At 33.6% G+C, this 20,286-nt stretch overlaps 1 protein-coding gene across 1 annotated transcript in view; it reads left to right on the forward strand.

Annotated features, from left to right (window-relative positions):
- Nucleotides 1-19,430, forward strand: part of LOC136825446 (aldehyde dehydrogenase family 16 member A1-like) — a 40,768-nt gene extending 21,338 nt beyond the window's left edge. Inside the window, 8 exon segments of the mRNA XM_067081917.1 lie at nt 857-965; nt 1,069-1,168; nt 4,264-4,391; nt 10,312-10,353; nt 10,355-10,461; nt 10,700-11,135; nt 13,041-13,147; nt 18,304-19,430. Coding sequence (XP_066938018.1) covers nt 857-965; nt 1,069-1,168; nt 4,264-4,391; nt 10,312-10,353; nt 10,355-10,461; nt 10,700-11,135; nt 13,041-13,147; nt 18,304-18,496 — 1,222 coding nt within the window. The 3' untranslated portion in view covers nt 18,497-19,430.
- The last annotated feature ends 856 nt before the right edge of the window (nt 19,431-20,286 follow it).

The following is a 20,286-nucleotide window of genomic DNA, read 5'->3' on the forward strand; positions in this document are numbered from 1 at the left end:
GTCAAAGTTGACGAAAGGTTGAAATTTTTTGTAGTCGATGTACGGTACGTCCACTTGGCACCCAACAGACAATTTTAGTCGACGTATGATACGTCCAGTCGGCGTTTAAGGGTTAACTGGTATTAATGGTGGGCACTTACAGTGGTCATTCTACCTTATTAGTTAGGAGCAGTAGTAGCACTAGGGCAAATAGTGCCTATGTCAGAAGTGGTTTCAGTCAGGATCCTCATCTCCATTTTTATCTTAATCCTCTCTTTCCTCATGCATGACATGCTATATACTGTATCATGTCCTTCAAGAACTCTTAAACTATACCAATAAGACACAATCTGGGAGACTTGTTTGGGATTCTTATTTTTGACAACTCTTTTCCTCTTAAAGCCAAGTGTTCAGTTATTAATCTCACCCTCAGAAGCTTTGTATGGATCCTACGTCCCCGTTAGCCGGTTCTGGGGCATTCATCAGTCTTTCCAACTAGAATTATTATTTGGAGGATTATAAGTAGTAGCTGTGTGGTTGAACAAGCAGTTTTTTCTCAAAATTAATTTTTTCATGCAAACCCGTTGCTTATACACTCATTTTGCACTTCAGTACCACAGATCTCATGTTAATACTTAGGACCCAGAGATCTTCAGTGCATGTGTAGTGCTACCATCTAGTCATTATTTGGGCAGTAAAACTCTCTATTGCCAGGGGCATTTGAAGACTATGAATGTTGGTGAATATAAATAATATGTTAGTATGATAAAATTATTTTTCTGCAGTGTCCCAAGTTCAAGAGTTTATATTATTCAAAAATATTAGAGAAAAGGGAAAGAGAAAGCATATTTATTTCAATTGGTGTTTTATCCCTCAGGACTGCCAAGGAAGCAATTGCTTTAGCTAACAACACTATATATGGACTTGGAAGCTCAGTATTCACAGAACAAATTACATTAGCTATTGAAACCGCCAAAATGATAAAGGTATGTTTCAGAGAAGTCACTTGAATTTTTTTTCATATTAGTGTTAGTGTATGACCAAAATTTAAACAAATATTTAAATATAACCAGAGCATATTTCTTCAAGGCTGGTGCAGTTTGGATTAATTGTCACAACATGTTTGATGCTGCAGCAGGATTTGGTGGCTACAAGCAAAGTGGATATGGAAGGGATGGTGGCAAAGAAGGTCAGTATCACTCTTCTAGTGTTGACCGTTGTAGATTTTTATTAATGAGTGTTTTATGAGCTTTAGAAATTAAGAGAAATGAAATGCTGTATTATACTGTACCACTTAGGTGACCAAGCAATTACAACTCAGTGATATTTAACATTGATGCTTAACCCTTTAACTTTTACCTGTGGTAAACAACCTCTCAGCCCACAGTGGCCAGCTTAATGCATGTTGGCCAAACATTGATACCCAGACTGTCAGCAAGTAGTAGTAATAAGTAAACCAGGTGGAATATTGCTAAAACGTGTTTTTGGTATTTGCAGAGAGGTATGTTTTATACACATTATCAAGCATAAAGGAAGCTATTACATAATCTTTTCAGTTGGGACTTCCCTTAATATGCATTCTGATAATTGAAGGATTTCCCAACGCTTTTATGTTCTCCATGTATTTACATCTTGTTAGTTTACTACCCATATAGTTTTTCATATTTACTAATTACCTTTATGTATACTTTTAACCTGTAACCTCTCTCTGACTACTCTCTCTCTCTCTCTCTCTCTCTCTCTCTCTCTCTCTCTCTCTCTCTCTCTCTCTCTCTCTCTCTCTCTCTCTCTCTCTCTCTCTCTCTCTCTCTCTCTCTCTCTCTCTCTCTCTCTCTCTCTCTCTCTCTCTCTCTCTCTCTCTCTCTCTCTCTCTCTCTCAAGCAAGCGGGCTGCTAGAAAGCACAAACCCATTCAGCCAAGGTTGGCTTGCATAGCACTCATTTTACTTTTATTTTACTTTTATTACTCATTAGTTGATATCATTTCTTTTATCAACTAAACCTGTTACCTTTTTAACCCTCTGTGATTAGGTTTAATCAAATGACTATTTATAGCTTTAGGGTAAATTCCGGTTATTGTCCTCTGATGATCAACATTTTGCACCATGCAGTTTGAACGAATTTTGCAGGAAAAGTCTTCAGATCACTTCCATGGGCCATAAATGACTCATGGCAATTCTTATGGCAACTATAATAGCTAGTTGGTATTGGAGAGAGAGATCAGTTTGCCTTGAAATGTCAAAAGGGAATGTTGTCCACCATTCTCATCCAAGGATGTCTCATAAATATTTTGCAATAAATACACTCAGAATTTGTTTCTGATTTTAGTTCTTATCTGTTATGATATTGTGTGAGCTGCATAAAATAAGAAAAATTATTAAAAAAAAAATAATTTGGTAGAATGAGCATGTTTTTCACGATTGTCTTGGTAAAGAGGCCCTACATGGGTTCGGAAATATTTAATTTCAGCTTCCCTTGGAAGGTACAGAAATTTTTTTAGAAAATTTTTTTCTTATACCACGTGCATATGCGTATCTTCCTCTTTCCATTGATGTGTTTTTTTTTTAAATTGGCCATCCTTAAATTTAGCCCAGTCTAGGGGTGTGCTTAATGTATTTTTTAGCGTGGACTGTGAGGGTTAAGTGTATTCTAGTCAACAAAAAGGCTTTGCTGATTATTTCCAACAATAATTATTTTCAAAAGTAAGTATTGTTTTCAATTATTTTTCCCTATTTCTTCACTCAGTCCTTTATTCTTTAATGAAGCAGAGTAAATGAGTACTGTATCACATTTTAGGCAAGAGGACAAATTTAGGAGCAAAGAAAGAAAATGATTGGTTATTTAAGAAACTTATGGTGCCAATATTTTACATATGTAATTGTTATTGAGTGGGTGAAATGTCTTATAAATCTGACTTACATTTGATAAATCCGACTAGGTTGAATGCAATTTAAAACTCGTCAGGATTTGATAAATCTGACCAGGATAAATGCAATTTAAAACTCATCAGGAATGGAGCAATAACATGAGCACTCACATGTTGCCATTGAGATACTTATAGACAGACAAGGTCAGTAAGGAAAATTGGGGAAAATGGGTAAGGAGACTTTGTTATTGTTTGGGTATGAGCCACAGGACCACTTTAGGCCTAGAAAGCAAGTGTTCAAATGGAATGACCTTGAAAGGAAAGGGGGGAAAATTTGACATTTATATAATGTATACAAAAATGAGCTGCAGTCTGTAAATAAACATACATAGAGGCGTGGGTAAAGTAAGTATGCTACATATATATATGTGTGTGAAAAACAGTGGTTAAACTTTGTAAAGGTTTGTGTTTTTGCACACTGGGTAAACATGCTCCCCTTCTAGGTATATGAGAATTGTATATATTATTGCTTTGGTTATTATCTTGAGCCAGTAGTAGTAGTAATGAGAACCCTAATTCAGAATTTTAATGATAGGTAATTTGCAGGCAGATTTTTTGTGAAAAGTGTTCTCCAGTTTGTGAATGTTGTCTGGGAGATTTTATAGCTTATAGATTTTGATTTAATATTGTTTCAAGAAAATCATTACAGTATATTATGAATGTTTAGAGTGCAGTACTTGGTGGTGTTCGTCTAAAGTTTACTATTGGGTGTCAACGAGGCTGGTTAAGAACAAAATTATTTTATAGGTTTTTATACCTCTAGACTGTTGTGTTAAAAGGACAAAAATGAAAATAAACAGGCATTTGTATTGTAAGAATGTTATGTGATTTTTCCATGTTTGCATATTTTAAATAGATTAATATATACCCCTTAGGGGTTAGTGCTGTCAGTGCACCTCAAGTGGTGCACTGTGCACTGTAGGCATTGCTTATGGTTCTTTTCAGCATCTCTTTGACCCCTAGCTGCAGCCTTTTTCATTCTTTTTCTGTGCCTCCGTTCATATTCTCTTTCTTCCATCTGACTTTGCACCCTCTCCTAGCAATTGTCTCACAGTGCAACTGCGAGGTTTTCTTCCTGTTACACCTTTCAGACATTCTTACTGTCAGTTTCCCTTTCAGTACTGAATGACCTCATAGGTCCCAATGCTTGGTCTTTGGCCAAAATTCTGTATTCCAATCCAATCCAATCCTAGATTAATATATAAGAAATGTAAAGTGATCCAAACTATATATGTTTTGCAGCACAGTAATTTGAGAATGTCCATTTTTTATTCTTGTTAAATAGTTTCAAATTCCTTGGAACTGAAGTCCATGTAATATATTTCGAAGGGTTCCATTCTAATTAAATTATGTTTTCAGGGTTATTTGAGTATGTCAAACCATCTTGGCAAAGTCGCTTGAGTTTTAAAGCACCTGAAGTAGATATGAAGACATTTGGTGCATCATACACTGCTGACAGACCATCCATTACCCCAGCAACTCCTCAGGTAATTTTGTACCCCCTTTGGGGGTTGAAAATTCAGTGGATGGAAAATTTCAGTACGTTGGTCCAATTCCAGGAACATAATTATTAAGAATAGTCTTAGAATCTGTTAATTATTTATAAAAAAAAAGCAGATATTGATACAGATAATTTGTGTATTAGTATTCGTAAAAGAAAATTTGAGTTTTGGTATAGTTCAAGAATACCATAGAATTAGCGCAAGCAAGAATGAATGTTTTAGCCATCAGGAGCAAAACGGTGTGGGATATTACAAAATTTAAGAGCTGCTAAAAAATATTGAGCAAGAGAGAATTTAGTAAAAGGTTAGTACATAAAACTATAATTAGAACTAAGTTATGTATCTAAGATGAAATTCAGCTGAGTGAGCTGCATGCTAATGAGGATTAAATTTATTATTTTATTTATTAAGGAAACTACCGTCTATAGTCTACCTAGAATTATTTTCCCCTCCTGTAATTAGCAAAGTCATACCCCTAAGGGGTGTACTATTTCTAGTATATTTTGTGGCACATTGTAGGTGTTGCTAAATGATTCCCATAGTGCCTGTTACCATAGGGATAGTCATAGGGATGAAGAGGACAGGAGCCACCCCTGCACCTTCCCAAAGAGAATCAAATGACCACTTCCTTGATTGTTCTTATTCCTTTGCATCCTTTGTTTTGATTATGTTGATAATTTTCAGTCCATTCTTCAGTTTTCTGAACACCTTAATCTCAGTTTTTGCTGTTACTCTGGGTCATTGCTTAAAGCAGGTTCAGAGGTCCCCCTTTTTTGCACACCCTTGTAGTCCTCCATTATTATGATAAATAAACAGGAAGAAGCTTGGCACTGACCCGTGGTCGATGCCAACATTTGTCTCATTCTTTATACACTTGCTGCCGTCTTCATTCTAGGTCTAGTGCTATGAAATATCATTGGCTTAATGAAGCATCCTGGTTCTTGTTTTCATAATGCCCAATAACTATATTTCCCAGTGTTAAAGATGCTCCAACCTTGAAGTTGTACTATAATTTTGAATAGTAAACTTTTGGGTAAAAAAAATATGAAAATAAGGTCAAACCAATTTTATGGGTTGGTTTTGTTTTGGGTGGTAAGGTCCAGTCAAGTAGCATGGCTTCAGATGATATTGCATATTGATGATATATTGTTATGGTATTGTAGTTTTTACATTTGATTTATTTTAAAGGTACTTTTTTCAAGTTCGTTGATTTTTGTTTAATAAACTTTTCTAAAGGTGGCCTACTAATTAAACTGCAAAACTTCAACAGATTACCAAGCAGTTTATATGGTCTTACCAAGTAGCTTATATGGTATAAACTGCCCCAATGTGTTTCATCAAAAATTTTGGCCAACATTGTCTTAGTGCATGCAAATGGATAGGGCTACAGCTGATGTAGTGTTTCAAGATTTTGGTAGTATTGTATGTAGCAATTTGTTTTTATCCAAGACAAAGGAAAAACTAAACACAAGAGGAAATATTAGAAATACAGAATGACGTTTTATTGCGCATTTACATTTTGTGAAAATACCACGAACGTTACATCCCAAATAGAGCAAAATGAAAATAGAACATAGAGTAAAAGGCGCACAGTATAGATACTACAAATAAGAAAAAAGCATTTTATTATTCTAAACATTTTTGAAACATTTTTTACAATGTGACGATTTGTAAACATACCATTAGAACATGCTTGTTTACAATAGGCATGCTATAATAAGAATTACCAGCAAGCCCTTTAAAATACTTCAGTTTTATTTTCGTTAGTTTATAATCTTCCCTAGAGTGAGGGTGATTTGAGGAGGAAGAAAATACTGGTAATAGTGATATAATACAAGATTTGGTTACTGCTTGTCCGTTGACTCTTCTACTGTAGTCTGCCGATTTGGAAATAAATCTTTGTGACCCAATATTTTTTTTTTATACTTTTGTTTACTATTTTGATTAAGGAATTCTGATTATGTATCAAAGACAAAAGACTTATTTCAGGAAGAAAGTAGTTTCTTTTTACAATGTCAAATACTGTACGTTTTCAAGATGCCTTTTCAAGGTTCATAAATATTGTATGTGGTAATATCATCTTTTTGTTGTACATTTCCTGTAGTAGTTTCCTTAATCTGACAGTTTTTGTTGGTGATCTGTGGCATGAGGCCAGATAGACAGTTCAGACAGTTCTTGATATTTTTTTCTGAGCTTTTTGTTTTCTGATATTTCCAAAGCATGCTTAGTGACTCCTTTCCTTGTGTAATTTCTACATTGCAGTGCATCCCATTTTCCTTGGTATTTCACTTTTTAGTCCTATCTCTTCCTTCATAGCTTTGTTTTTAGTAAATCACATTTCATTTTTCTTAATAAATTGCATTATTTTCATTTCGCAGTATTTATGTTAATTATAAATACACATGTTGAACTGTGAGACTCATTAAAATGAAACTATTGTCATTAATTGATAATAGTTAATAATTTATATACCAGGTAGCATAAGTAATGATAGGTTGGTATTTTTTAACTGATGGGGTATTGGGTACGTGCTTCTCTATAGCATATTTACATTCTTGAAATTTTTGTCTAATTGTCCCATAATGATATTAAGAAAAATAAGAAAATGAGGTTATAGAATATGGAATAAAGGTATTGGGTATGTGCTTCTATATAGCATATTTACATTCTTGAAATTTTTATCTAATTGTCCCATAATGATATTAAGAAAAATAAGAAAATGAGGTTATAGAATATGGAATAAAGGTATTGGGTATGTGCTTCTATATAGCATATTTACATTCTTGAAATTTTTATCTAATTGTCCCATAATGATATTAACCCTTAAACGCCTACTGGACGTATCATACGTCGACTAAAATTGTCTGTTGGGTGCCAAGTGGATGTACCGTGCGTCGACTGTTTTCAACCTTCGGTCAACTTTGACTCGACCGAAATGGTAGAAAAACGCAATTGTAAGCTAAAACTCTTACATTCTAGTAATATTCAATCATGTACCTTCATTTTGCAACAAATTGGAAGTCTCTAGCACAATATTTCGATTTATGGTGAATTTTTAAAAAACTTTTTCTTACGCCCGCATGTATTAACTCGGTGAAAATTTCAGAAATTCTTTCGTCATTTTGTCGTAATTTTTGCACTGTTACATAAAGTTTTATATATGAAAATGTGCACAATTTCATGTAAAATACAGCAAAATACAACCGATAGTTGTAGCTTTTATCAGTTTGGAAATATTTTCATATAAACCACGATAACTGCCAAAATTTCAACCTTCGGTCAACTTTGACTCGACCGAAATGGTAAAAAAACGCAATTGTAAGCTAAAACTCTTACATTCTAGTAATATTCAATCATTTACCTTCATTTTGCAAACCAATTGGAAGTCTCTAGCACAATATTTCGATTTATGGTGAATTTTGAAAAAACTTTTTCCTTGCGTCCGTGCCAAAAATTCTTTAAATCACGTTGTCGTAATGTTTGCACCATTTTATATTAGTCGTTACATAAAGTTTTATATATGGAAATGTGCGCAATTTCATGTAGAATACAACTTAAAATAACTCATGGTTGTAGCTTCTATCAGTTTTGAAATATTTTCATATAAATCACGATAACTGCCAAAATTTCAAGCTTCGTCAACTTTAACTACGAAATGGTAAAAAAACGCAATTATAAGCTAAAACTCTTACATTCTAGTAATATTCAACCATGTACCTTCATTTTGCAACAAACTGGAAGTCTCTAGCACAATATTTTGATTTATCATGAATTTCTGAAAAAAAAAAACTTTTTCCTTACGTCTCTGCCGCGATAACTTGGCGAACATCTCAGAAATTCTTTTCGTCACATTGTCGTAATGTTTGCATCGTTTTACATTAGTCGTTACATAAAGTTTTATATATGAAAATGTGCGCAGTTTCATGTAGAGTACAACAGAAAATAGCTCATGGTTGTAGCTTTTATCAGTTTTGAAATATTTTCACATAAATCACGATAACTGCCAAAATTTCAACCTTCGGTCAACTTTAACTCGACCGAAATGGTAAAAAAACGCAATTGTAAGCTAAAACTCTTACATTCTAGTAATATTCAATCGTTTACCTTCATTTTGCAATAAATTGGAAGTCTCTAGCACAATATTTCGATTTACAGTGAATTTTTAAAAAAAACATTTTCCTTACGTCTGTGCGGTAACTCGGCCGAACATCTCAGAAATTTTTTCGTCACGTCGTAATATTTGCACAGTTTTATATTAGTCGTTACATAAAGTTTTATATATGAAAATGTGTGCAATTTCATGTACAGTACAACAGAAAATAACTCATGGTTGTAGCTTATATCAGTTTTGAAATATTTTCATATAAATCATGATAAATAGAAAAAATTCGACTTTCGGTCACCTTTAACTCGACTGAAATGGTCGAAAACTGCAATTGTAAGCTAAAACACTTACAGTCTAGTAATATTCAATCAATTAGCTTCATTTTTCAACAAACGGGAAGTCTCTAGCACAATATTTCGATTTATGGTGAATTTTTGAAAAAACATTTTTTTACGTCCGTGCGTTACGAATTCGTGCATCATTTTGTGATAGTATTTTCTCTGTGTTGCTTTGATCGTTTTACAATTTGTTATATACCAAAATCATCGCAATTTAGTGTACAATACAAAGAAAAACAAAATAACCCGTTAGCTTCAACCGTTCTGCTCACAGCGCGATTTGTATAAAATTATATATGAAAAATTTTTTTTGCTGTCATGTATATTTCAATATTTATATATGATAATGATATTTTTTCCATTTCTGATGGTTGCATACTAAACGTCAGGCAATGACAAAAAAATGAGCCAAAAATGAACTCTTAATCTTAAAAACTAAGCGTGCTGTGATTTTTAAAAAACTTTTTCTCTGCTTCTAAGCTAACTCACGAACGCCGCATACGGAGACGGTTTTGTAAATAGAGGCTTGGCGTTTAAGGGTTAAGAAAAATAAGAAAATGAGGTTTTAGAATAAGGAATAAAGGTATAATCATTTCATTGCTACTTAATGTTAAGTAATGAAATCGTATGCTACCTTGTGAAAGACTGTGGCATGAATATCTCAATACAGTAGTGAAGTTGAATATATGTTTGTTCTTACAGGGGGGGGGATGCAAACCTTTGCGTTCTTAAATTAGGGAAAAGTAGAAAGAGGCAAGAAAATATTACAGTTATTAAGGAATGTTGAATGTCAGTCAGTTACTACTCAGAAAGGATATGTGAAACAGTCTATGAAATAAAAATAATAGATGTAGACATGGACCATAGTGCATGTAAGTATGTGAAAGCTACCCATTTTGTTAACATTACTTGTTTGATGTGGCTGACATAATGTATCTAGGCTATACTGTAATGCTATTGTGTGCTGTTACTTTATGGGGTTTTTTTCTACTTCAGTTACATCCTTGTATCTCAACAGTATGTAATTGTGTGATTATCGGAGAGGTTAAATTATAAGTTTATTGATAACTTGCCAAAAGCCAAAAATAGGAAAATATTACAGGTTTGTTTTGCCTTGACAGCAAAAGTTGAGTCATAGTCTTTCATTTCTGGATTTATTGCGCTTGCTACATTGTAGAAGACTGTCTTAACTTTGGTGAAATTAAAAAGTTAGGAGGTCTTTGTCAAAATATTAAAGACCCTGGCAGATCCACCAAAGCCTTATTACCATTGTAAAACAATCCTGGCATGTAAGATGATTGAAAAAGAAGGTAGGTGTATGAGTGATAAATGAGAGGTTGGTATCCTCGAAGTCTTTTGGATCTTCAAGGTACCTCTGTCCTAAGTCCCTTTGGATTTGTAGAGGCCATTGCACAGTTTGCTGTATTTTTATCATGACAGTAATGTTGAAAACATCTTGCAGGTGTTGTCTGTGGATGGGAAGTTGCCAGTAGTAGATCGTACGTTACAAACTTTATTATGGTGGTGCTCAGAAAAGACCTGATGGAAACTATTGCCGTGTCATCAGTGATACCACAGGAAAAGCTTTTGCTCTGGTAGGAGAAAGTAACAGGTGAGGAAGATTTGAAGGTTTTGAAGTCTGTATTATGGAAGGAAATTTGTTAGAAATTTCTGTATACAGTAGTGTAATTTTTCTATTCCAGAAAGTATATTTTTAGCCTCTTGATCCTGTAAATGTGTAGGTTTTCTTGAGGTGTGTGTGAAAAAAGCATAGGTTTTTCTTTTAAATTTTGTATATCAGTATTGTAACAGTATTTAATCTTGAACATTGGATTGTCTTTCCTTTACAGGAAGGATGTACGTAATGCAGTAGAAGTTGCAGGGAAAGCTCAACCAGGTTGGGATAAGCGAAGTGGTTTTAATCGTTCCCAGATACTATTTTATTGGGCAGAGAATCTAGAGCAAAGACGACAGGAATTTATTGATCATCTGACATTAATTGGCCATTCTAAGGAGAAGGCTGAAAAAGAATTTGATGCTACAATTGCAAGATTATTCCACTGGGCTGCTTTCTGTGATAAATATGGTGGTGCTGTTCAGGAAACCCAACTTTATGGCACTGTTTTGAGGCTTCATGAACCTTTGGGAATAATTGGCATAGCTTGTCCTGATACCTTCCCCCTGCTTGGATTTGTTTCCCTTGTGGCTCCAGCCATTGCACGTGGCAATGCTATTGTGGCAGTGCCTAGTGAAAAAAATCCCACCATTGCATTAGCATTGTACCAGGTCAGTTTGTTATATATGTTTATTTAATATTTTAGTATCTATGAGGAACATAAGAATACAATAATTTGCAAAAAATTGTTTTCTATGTTTCATAATTAAGTCAGAAGAAATTCTTAAAATAAGGAGAGTGAAATTAAAAGATAATAGTTACAGTAATCTGGAATTTTGAGGTTGTAAATTGAAGGTTAAACCTAGTGCGTTCAGATCTGAGGTTTTTTAGCTTACCCCAGTGTGGAGCTTAAGTGAGTATCATCTGTGAAATCCATAATAGCAAGAATAAACACTGATTTATAAATATAGCTCAAAAGATCTTGAAAAATCACATAAATATTGAACTTGACAAGCAAAATGATTCAGTTGAGGAATTCATTTTGATGTTACAATTGGGCCATCATTATCAATAACCACCACACAAGCTGTCAGTAAACCATTCACAGAGTAATGTAGATTAAAAGTAACTATTCAGACAAAAGAAGAACTTCATATAATTAACAAAACACTAAACAAGGGGTTTGGATCAGGTAGTAGTGTAAAGCAACATTTAAGCACATGCAACCATCATTGTTACATCATACTGAAATACAGTTAAAAAAAATCTTGGAAAATCACATAAATAATGAACTTGACAAGCAAAATGATTCAGTCAAGGGATTCATCTTGGTAATTGTTATAATTGGGCCATTACTGCCAATAACCACCATGCAAGCTCTCAATAAACCATTCATAGAGTAACATGGATTAAATGTAACTATTCAAAAATAAAAAGAACAAAAACTAAAATGCACAAGCTCTGATTTATGTAAACTTTGAGTTTGAACCAGCTAGTAGTTTAAAGCATCTTTTTAATATGCACAACCATCACAGTTCTATACATCTTACTTAGCCTGCAATTTTTTTAAAAGAAATTTTAAAAAGAAAAAAGTTTATATGTATAATGTACAAAGGTAGAAAAAGCGAAGTAAATTATGAACAACGTAAGTGTACAAGAATTATGTCTTGTATTCACACTACTTTTACCAACCTTCATAGAGTTTATTTTTAACACCCATTAGGTATAATACACAGGCAAGATAGTCCTCAGCTGCTTAGAGCATCTGTAATGTAAATTTTTTCATAAATGAAAACAAATTTTTTTCTATAGTTAAGTACAATATAATACTGTAGAGACAGTTGTAACTAATTTTTATGTTAATTTGGAAGATTGTGTTTTGGTGTAAATATTAGAATTGACATCCCAATGAATGTTCTGTAAGCAATGTTTATTAAGAGAATATCATAGAATATATTTTCTAGGCAGTATGATGAGAGAATCATATTGCTTTGAAGTTCATTACAAGACTTTGTACCTGATTGATTTAATTCTTGTAGAGTATCAATACTCTACATGGGGAATAGATTTTTCAATTTTAAAATTTGTAAAGGGTCACAAAGTGGATTTTTAGGCTGAAATTTGTCCTTTTTTTTTTATGAATATTGTAACAGTAGTGTGTCCCAATAATTACAGATTTTCACTGCATACCCAGTCAGCCCCTAACAGGTCCCAGCTGCATTACTCATTTTTTCAAGGTTTCCCTGTGTTTTCCTGTCTAATGTTTGTTTTGCCTGTGATTTCAAAACACATCACCTCCGCCAGCACTGTGAAAGTGTAGAAGTGCAACTTTGGTCTGGTTAAATTCATATTTTATATTAAAAGAAAACTAGCGTGCAAGATGTTCTTAATTGTACACTTCAGCTCTCTCTCTCTCTCTCTCTCTCTCTCTCTCTCTCTCTCTCTCTCTCTCTCTCTCTCTCTCTCTCAACTAAGATTTAAAGGAACAGAATATTGGAATTCAGTATCATAGTATGAGAATGCATAAAATTTTTTGTCTGCCTTTATTGAAGACTTTTTTCTGGGATATTTTCTAGATACTCGAAACTTCAGATCTTCCTGGAGGTGTTGTGAATATTCTCACTGGCTGTCGAGATCATATTACAAAATATCTGGCAGAACATCAAGACATCCAATCAGTGTGGTATGTATGATTTTTACAGTACTGTATTTGTAACACCATACCTGTTTATTTAGCTTTGTAATCTTATAAAGCTGTAAGACAATTTTCTCCCCTTAAAGCAGTATTATTTTACAAGTCGTACAGAGATGTTCACAGTACGTTTCGTAGGGAAATGACAGCTGGATAACAAGGTGAATCTTCAGCATGAAACAAAATGAGGTTAAAATGGCACCAAAATTTGAAAATAGCAAAACTGTTAACTGTAATCCAGTAACTAAATTTAGGTAAAGCAATAAGTGAGTGTTGAATTTAAGAAAGAAGGAATTTAAAGCAACAAGCCATTCTGTGGATAAATGTAATGTTCAACTTTTCATGGATACCTTGGGGTTTATTTTGAATAGGTTGGCTAACTACAGGTATTATCCTACCTACAAGGGGGTCAGGTTCCAAAAAACCCATCGTTTGTTGGAAAAATGTATCTCGATTATAGCCTAGCCCACACTAGGGTATTCGGTACCATCTACAGTATACATATATGGTAGCCTAGCCTACTCTATAAGTATACTCTATACATATACAATATAGTAATTATTAATATCGGCTAATTATGGAGGTTCATGCAGATTGACTAATGATAATTCAGTACAAAGAGACATTGAATAACAAACAAAAATTAGCTTAGCCTACACTATGGTATATTGTATACATATATGGTAGCCTACCCTACATTATACTGTACTTTATATTCACATATTAATATCGTATTGTACAAACATCAACATAACGAATTTGCCTCTTTTCCATGGATCTTTTAAAGTTATGCTCTACTTCACTGTATCCAATAATATTGTATGTATTCTCATATTGCTTTTTTATTATAAAATACAATCAGCAATCAATGTTTTGGTTCAGAAATCAATTACATTGTAAGTTTGTTTTGCCATATTTAACTCAGTTCAGAGCGTTTTTCTTGCTTCTAGTTAGCGTAAATGAATCTCTAGATACTTTATTTATATGGGACAAGGTAATTTTTTGTTATGCAAAGTGTTTTTCAGTGGAATTATAATTTAAATACATCTTGTTGTGAAATTAATGTAGCTATTTTTTTCATAATTAGATGACTTTGGCTGTTGGGGCATATTTGTTTTGAGTAAAAAAATCAAGATTCTGTCTGCTATTTTCATTTGATTTCGTCATAATATGAGCTTTACATATTTGTCTTTTATTGGCGTGAAAACATCAGTAATACGTGTTCTTTTGTGCCCAGTAATTTTGATTAAAATACTTTTCTCTCCAATTTTATTTACGGTCGAGTTTCATCATTAGCAGCATGAAGTTTGGGTTTTCAGCTTCAGCTAAACCTTGCAGCTTAAATTTAGCAGTACAGTATATTTTCTTGCCGATCCTTTCTCCATAGCGAATAAAGGTATATAATGTAAAAATATATCAGTCTTAGTCTACTTAATGTCATTTGTTACATAACTAGGTTAATTGTTTACTACCATACGATGGTTGAAATACAAGCAAAACAGCTGTTGTTATCTAATTTGGTTGTTATTAGCAAAACAGCTGTTTCTCGTTCGATTGTTTATGGCTTTACGCATTTACACGAGTATAAAGTTACTAACAATACTTTTATCATTCTCTCTTACTTTTTTAACTAGAAGATGAGATAAAGAGATGGAGGAAAAGAAGTTGGTTTATTGTAACTCGGTCTCTTTCGCTACCTGATTGTATGCTGCTGCCTGCGCCTGTGTGAAATTTAAAAACATTTTTAAATATTGTCTTAAAGATATTGATTGCTAAACCCATTGCAAAATTGAATTATCATAAGGTGAATTATCGTAATTCAAGCACTGCCTGCAATCTCAAAGCTTCACTACGAGAAATTTAGCAGTCAGATCATTAAAAGCCTGCTATAGATCTGCAAGTGTTTGTGTAGTTAAATTAGTAATTTACCCACTTGTTGGTATCAAAATATGAGAAATGGCCTGGGACCAAGGACTATAGTGGGAAATAACAAGAGTTGAAAGATGATGCTTTCCTGGTATAGAAAAAGTGCTTGTTGTTGATGGACTGTCAGTATTAAACAACAGTTTGTATGATTAGTTAGAACAGGTAAAGAGGGCTATTGCCCATGGTATATATGAGAGGTAGGATCACCTGCTTCCCTTAAGCTCATAGGCATACCAGGTTCTCCTCAGAGGTTTGTGTCTCTAATGTAGAAGTAAAGTTTCAACGTGCACTATACTGGCCAAGACCAACTAGAAGAAAATTCTTTGAAATTAACTGGTCTGTCTTAAGGAGCCCCCCTCTAGAGACCTTGAGAGTAACTCCTTTGAGGACTCACAGCAGCTATAGGTTCTTCCTATGTCAAAACCTGTTTTTTTAAATCCCATTAAACCTTAAGTGCCTTCATGTGAATATTTGTTTGAAGGTCCACTGGTAACTTTTTAGGTGTCTTAAAATTATTTGTTGACTCTTGGATGGTTCATTGAGTTTAACAAATGATAGTCACAGGTGTGATAGAATTGCAGTAAAAATAATGGAACTTATGCTATAAACAATCTTTTAAATTTAGTTGTACCATAGGATGTAGTTCCACAGGTTGCTAAATAAAAGATAAAATAAGTAGGAACGTGGCTGGGTAATAATTATCACCTATTGAGAAGGCCTTATCTGTCAAAAGTTCACTCATTTTGACTGATTTTTAAGTTGTAGATATGTTTGCAAAGTGCTCTTCCAGCTTCCATATCCATTTATCTTTATTTCATGATTTCCACATGAAGTTCTGTTTACATGATTTTGGTGCCTTAATCTTTAGCAGAATGCACTATTTAGAATTTATATATTGGGTTAAGTACAGTTTACTGTTTTCCTATTTTTTTTTATTTTGCAATTTTAAACTTCTGCTTGGTGGTATTACAAATTAAGATTTTTTGCTGTTAGTGTTGACTTAATGATCTGCCATAGCCAGAAGTAAAGGGCAGTGAATTCATTTGTATATAAATATTTAACTTTAACATATCTGGTGTTTGTGTTTGCTGTGTTTCTTTCAGCAGAATTTAGGGTACCAAGCTTTGATTTCTGCTGAAAGATACACAGGAAACACTTGGACTCAAGAAATGTTTAACATATAAAATACTTACATTACTAAATTAAATACCCTTTACTTCTGGCAAGGGTTGGTTACAAGACATCAGTACAAATGACAGAAAAATTCCCATTTGTATTGCCACCATGCAGAGAAGTTAGGAATGTAAACCTTTTGTGCCCCAGGGAGAAAATAAAGCCAGAATTATTTTCATGGGTCCTGTTTTAAGGCTCATGTCAAGTTGCAATTAATTGTTAATGGCAAAAGTAAATTGTGCATTTAAAGATCTTCCTGGTGTGTTATGGCTACTAGCCAAGGTGAGTTCAACTTTGCTGGAAAGGGAAAAGTGCCAGTTCCAGGAACCACATGATGTATTCAGCATTGTAGTCTGAAAAATAGACTTTTTATTCATACTAAGCTTCTTCCACTCATTTTTGTTCAGCCCAATTGTGTTTGCTAGTGCTTAGTCTGGAAGAGCATGAGGCCTCAGTCTTCTTTCAGGTAACCTAAATATTTTTGAATATGATCTGCTAAAATTTATAAAGGCATTTATATTCTAGTTGACTATGCTTGTTTGAGCTGGGAATCTTGATGGGTTGTACTGAACTTCATAGTTATACAATAATAATATTAATGGTTATTTAAGGACCAAGCCTAACAACTGTCATGATCCAAGACATTCCAAACTCAGTCAGTAGTGGCTTCACTCTGAGGTGTGACATGATTAAAAACAAAAATCAGTAATGGGTTTCGAACATTGCTTGGGAGGAGGATCATTTGCAATCTGGAGCTACAAAGCAGAAGTAGCAAGGCTCTAGGTAAGTCATGTATTGATAAACAACATTTGTCTTTGTGAGCTGGTTAAAGTCAGCTGTGACAAGACTTCTTGCAAGAGACCAGGTTTTTGTTATGAGGGATTCAATTTGACCCTTGCTGAGCTGAAAAAAATTGTTGAACTGGGCGTGTTCAGTATGTATAAACAATGGTAGAGACTTTCATGATAATGAAACTGTCTATAGAATGAGAGACAATGCAAGTAGTTATGGGAGAGCCAAAAGCCATTTAAGGGAAGGTATATGTTATGTGGACAACTGCAAGAGTATGTTGTAAATGGTTATTCTTCTGCAATCTGTTCCCACATACAGAGGTAGACAAATGAAGAGTGCCAGGCATATGACATTACTGTACTGTATTGACTGGTTTTCAGTAGCTATGGCTGCAGGAAATGGGCCATGTTATTCAGACTGGGGACTCAGAACTGTACATAGCCACACTTGTAGAGGTTCTGAGCATATTATCAGGCAGGTTAATAACCTGAACAAGCAGTATTGAGACTCGGATCTTTAGCATTGTCAGTGGTAATACAGATTTTTTACCCAGTAAGGCTACTGTGAATACATTTACAAGTACTGTACTTGGTTTCATGTTTAAATACTGTGGACAGTAGAATTTTGACATACATGTCAGTTTCCAAGAGCAACTAGTATTTGTGAAATAAAGAAATTATTATTTACTTCTCTCACAGAAGCTGATTCATATCTTTATACTAAGTAAACAGTTCCCCTGGTCTTCAAGTACATAAATGTATGTGCTGCACTACGTACACAAAAGTGTAGAGTAAGGAAATGTATTATCTAAGTTAAAAATATGAAGACTATACTGTAAAAATTCAGACCAAAAGATGGTGCAAATTACCTGTAACCATTTACAAAATTTTATAAACGTGGATAGCAGTTTTTCAGAATTAAGAAACACACACCAATGCTATTACGTAGTTTATTAACATAGCTATGTAGATCAGCCAGTTGAATGTAGGACAGAGCTGTTATAGAATAAATGTGGGTGAGAGGCATCAGTAGTTTTGCATATGACGTGCAGGCAAAAAAATGCCTTGAGAACTAAGGCAACTTATCTTTATGTGGGGCTTACTTAACATTTTTTCTTGTAAGATTCAAAGTGAAGATTAAAAGTAATCAGCTAAATGTACAATTAGCCCACTCTTGTAGAAAGTAGTTTTCAGGTTTCACTTGAATTAAAATTGTTGCATTTACTGTAATTTTTTTGCTATCCTATTATTTTGCAGGTATTTTGGAAGTCTTGAAGGATCAAAGTTTGTCGAACACACATCAGCTGTAAATGTAAAACGAACTTGGGTAAATTATGGATTGGATCGTGATTGGTTGGATACCCAGCAAGGACAAGGAGAAGAATTTCTGTACCATTGTACTCAGGCGAAGAATATTTGGCTGACAATGGGTGATATATTTGCAAATTGAAAGATTGAATAAACTAATTTCTTTAAAGCCATGGTAAGGTGATTCATCATAATTTTTAAATATGTGATGTTTTTTCTATCTGGAATATTTAGTTAAATACTTCAATGTTTAAACATTTGATATTGGGTTGGTTACATGGAAGCCATAAATTTTGGTTAGGAGATTTTGAAGATCCCAAAACCATATTGAAAGGCATATACAGTATTTACTCTTCAGAAAGTATACTAAAGTATTCATCATCCATCGTTACATAACAAATGACTTACTTTTCAACTTTTTCATTAAATTTTAATAACCAAAAAAAACTTGACAAACATGATGGATTCAAGGATTATCATAAACAAGATAGTAGTTCAAACCTCTGTAAACTAGCAACCCACTAGTATTCCCCCCCAAAATTTATGAACAGAAATGGTAAAGTATCAGTTTGCATAAAAGGACAGCACTCTTATCAAAAGCCAAAATTCCAGTTTTAACTATTACAAATGAACAGAGTTCATAGTTCCTTTAGTTTCTTTGGCTCTCGGATGAAAAGGGCAAAATTGTTGTGATATAATTTTGCATGATTTTAAGTTTGATGGTTAATCTCATGTTTTAAGGAAAACATGTATTTCTTTTATGTTGATGTAAATGTAATCATTTGCTTCAAAGAAAAGAATTACAACTGCAGAAAACTGTTGAAATCTTGTCAAGGCACGCAAACTTAAAATATAAATTATAATCTTGAGTATTGTTTTTCATAGTATATTTTCTGTTTTAGGTGTGCATATGGTTTGCAGTGTATTCTCTTTAAATTCATGAATATTCAACCCTACTGGAGTACTTTGTAAGCTTGAAAGTTTTGTACACATGGAAAAATAAGTGTCTTGTGAGTAGGACATAAAACTGATAGATCCACTGAGAAAGTAAGTAAATTGGTTTATGAAGTTCTGAACTGTAGTGTTTTATTTTTCCTTTGACATTACTTCGGGGAAAAGGTAGAAGTGAAGTGTTGTATTGTATTTTGTAACTTTTTCATTTAATTAACAGAAGGTGGAGATGAAGCATGAAGTACTGTAGTATTTTTTTTTCTTGATTGTTTTGAGTAGATACGGATAAAGGAGTTAGTGATGTAATTTTTATCCATTGATGGTAAGTTTCTTGTTCTCTGATTCTCAGTTTGTTTAAGATTCACTTTTAGTTTTCATGACGTTTTGTTCTTTGAGGGATTGCTTTGCTTCAAGACTAAAGCTTGAATGGTCATTGTGTGTGGATGATGCCGTGTCTCTAGTTTTTCCTAATTAGTGTGCATTGCTTTGGTAACATTTCATCGTGGTAAATAAGGGTTTATTAAATGATGTAGGTAATATATACAAGGATTTTATAGTAAAAGTAAGGAAGCTGCATGAGGCCTGAAAATAAACTTGAGATCACAAAGAGTGAAATGATTTGAACATGTGAGGAACAGTTTCTCAGAATGGTAGATATAATACTAGCATTACAAAGACCAGTATTAAGATCCAGAAAATCATGGGAAAGGTAATAGATGAAGGGCTACACCAAAGAGGAATTTGGGTAGGAAGTGTACGGGATGAAATTAAGTGGTGAAAATTCATTTAATAGTTAACTCATATGGGAAACATGCGGTATAAAAGTGTCTGTGACTAATGATGAAAGAGTGAATCCATATTGATTTTTCAAGTACTAAAGAAACTGTTATTTGAAAAGTTAAAAACTAACTGCAGAAGGATAGGATCATGGGGTGCTTGGATATCTTTGGACTTTGTATGATGAACTGAAGAAATATATAT

Source organism: Macrobrachium rosenbergii, chromosome 37 (assembly GCF_040412425.1).
Source record: "Macrobrachium rosenbergii isolate ZJJX-2024 chromosome 37, ASM4041242v1, whole genome shotgun sequence".
Lineage (NCBI taxonomy): Eukaryota > Metazoa > Arthropoda > Malacostraca > Decapoda > Palaemonidae > Macrobrachium > Macrobrachium rosenbergii.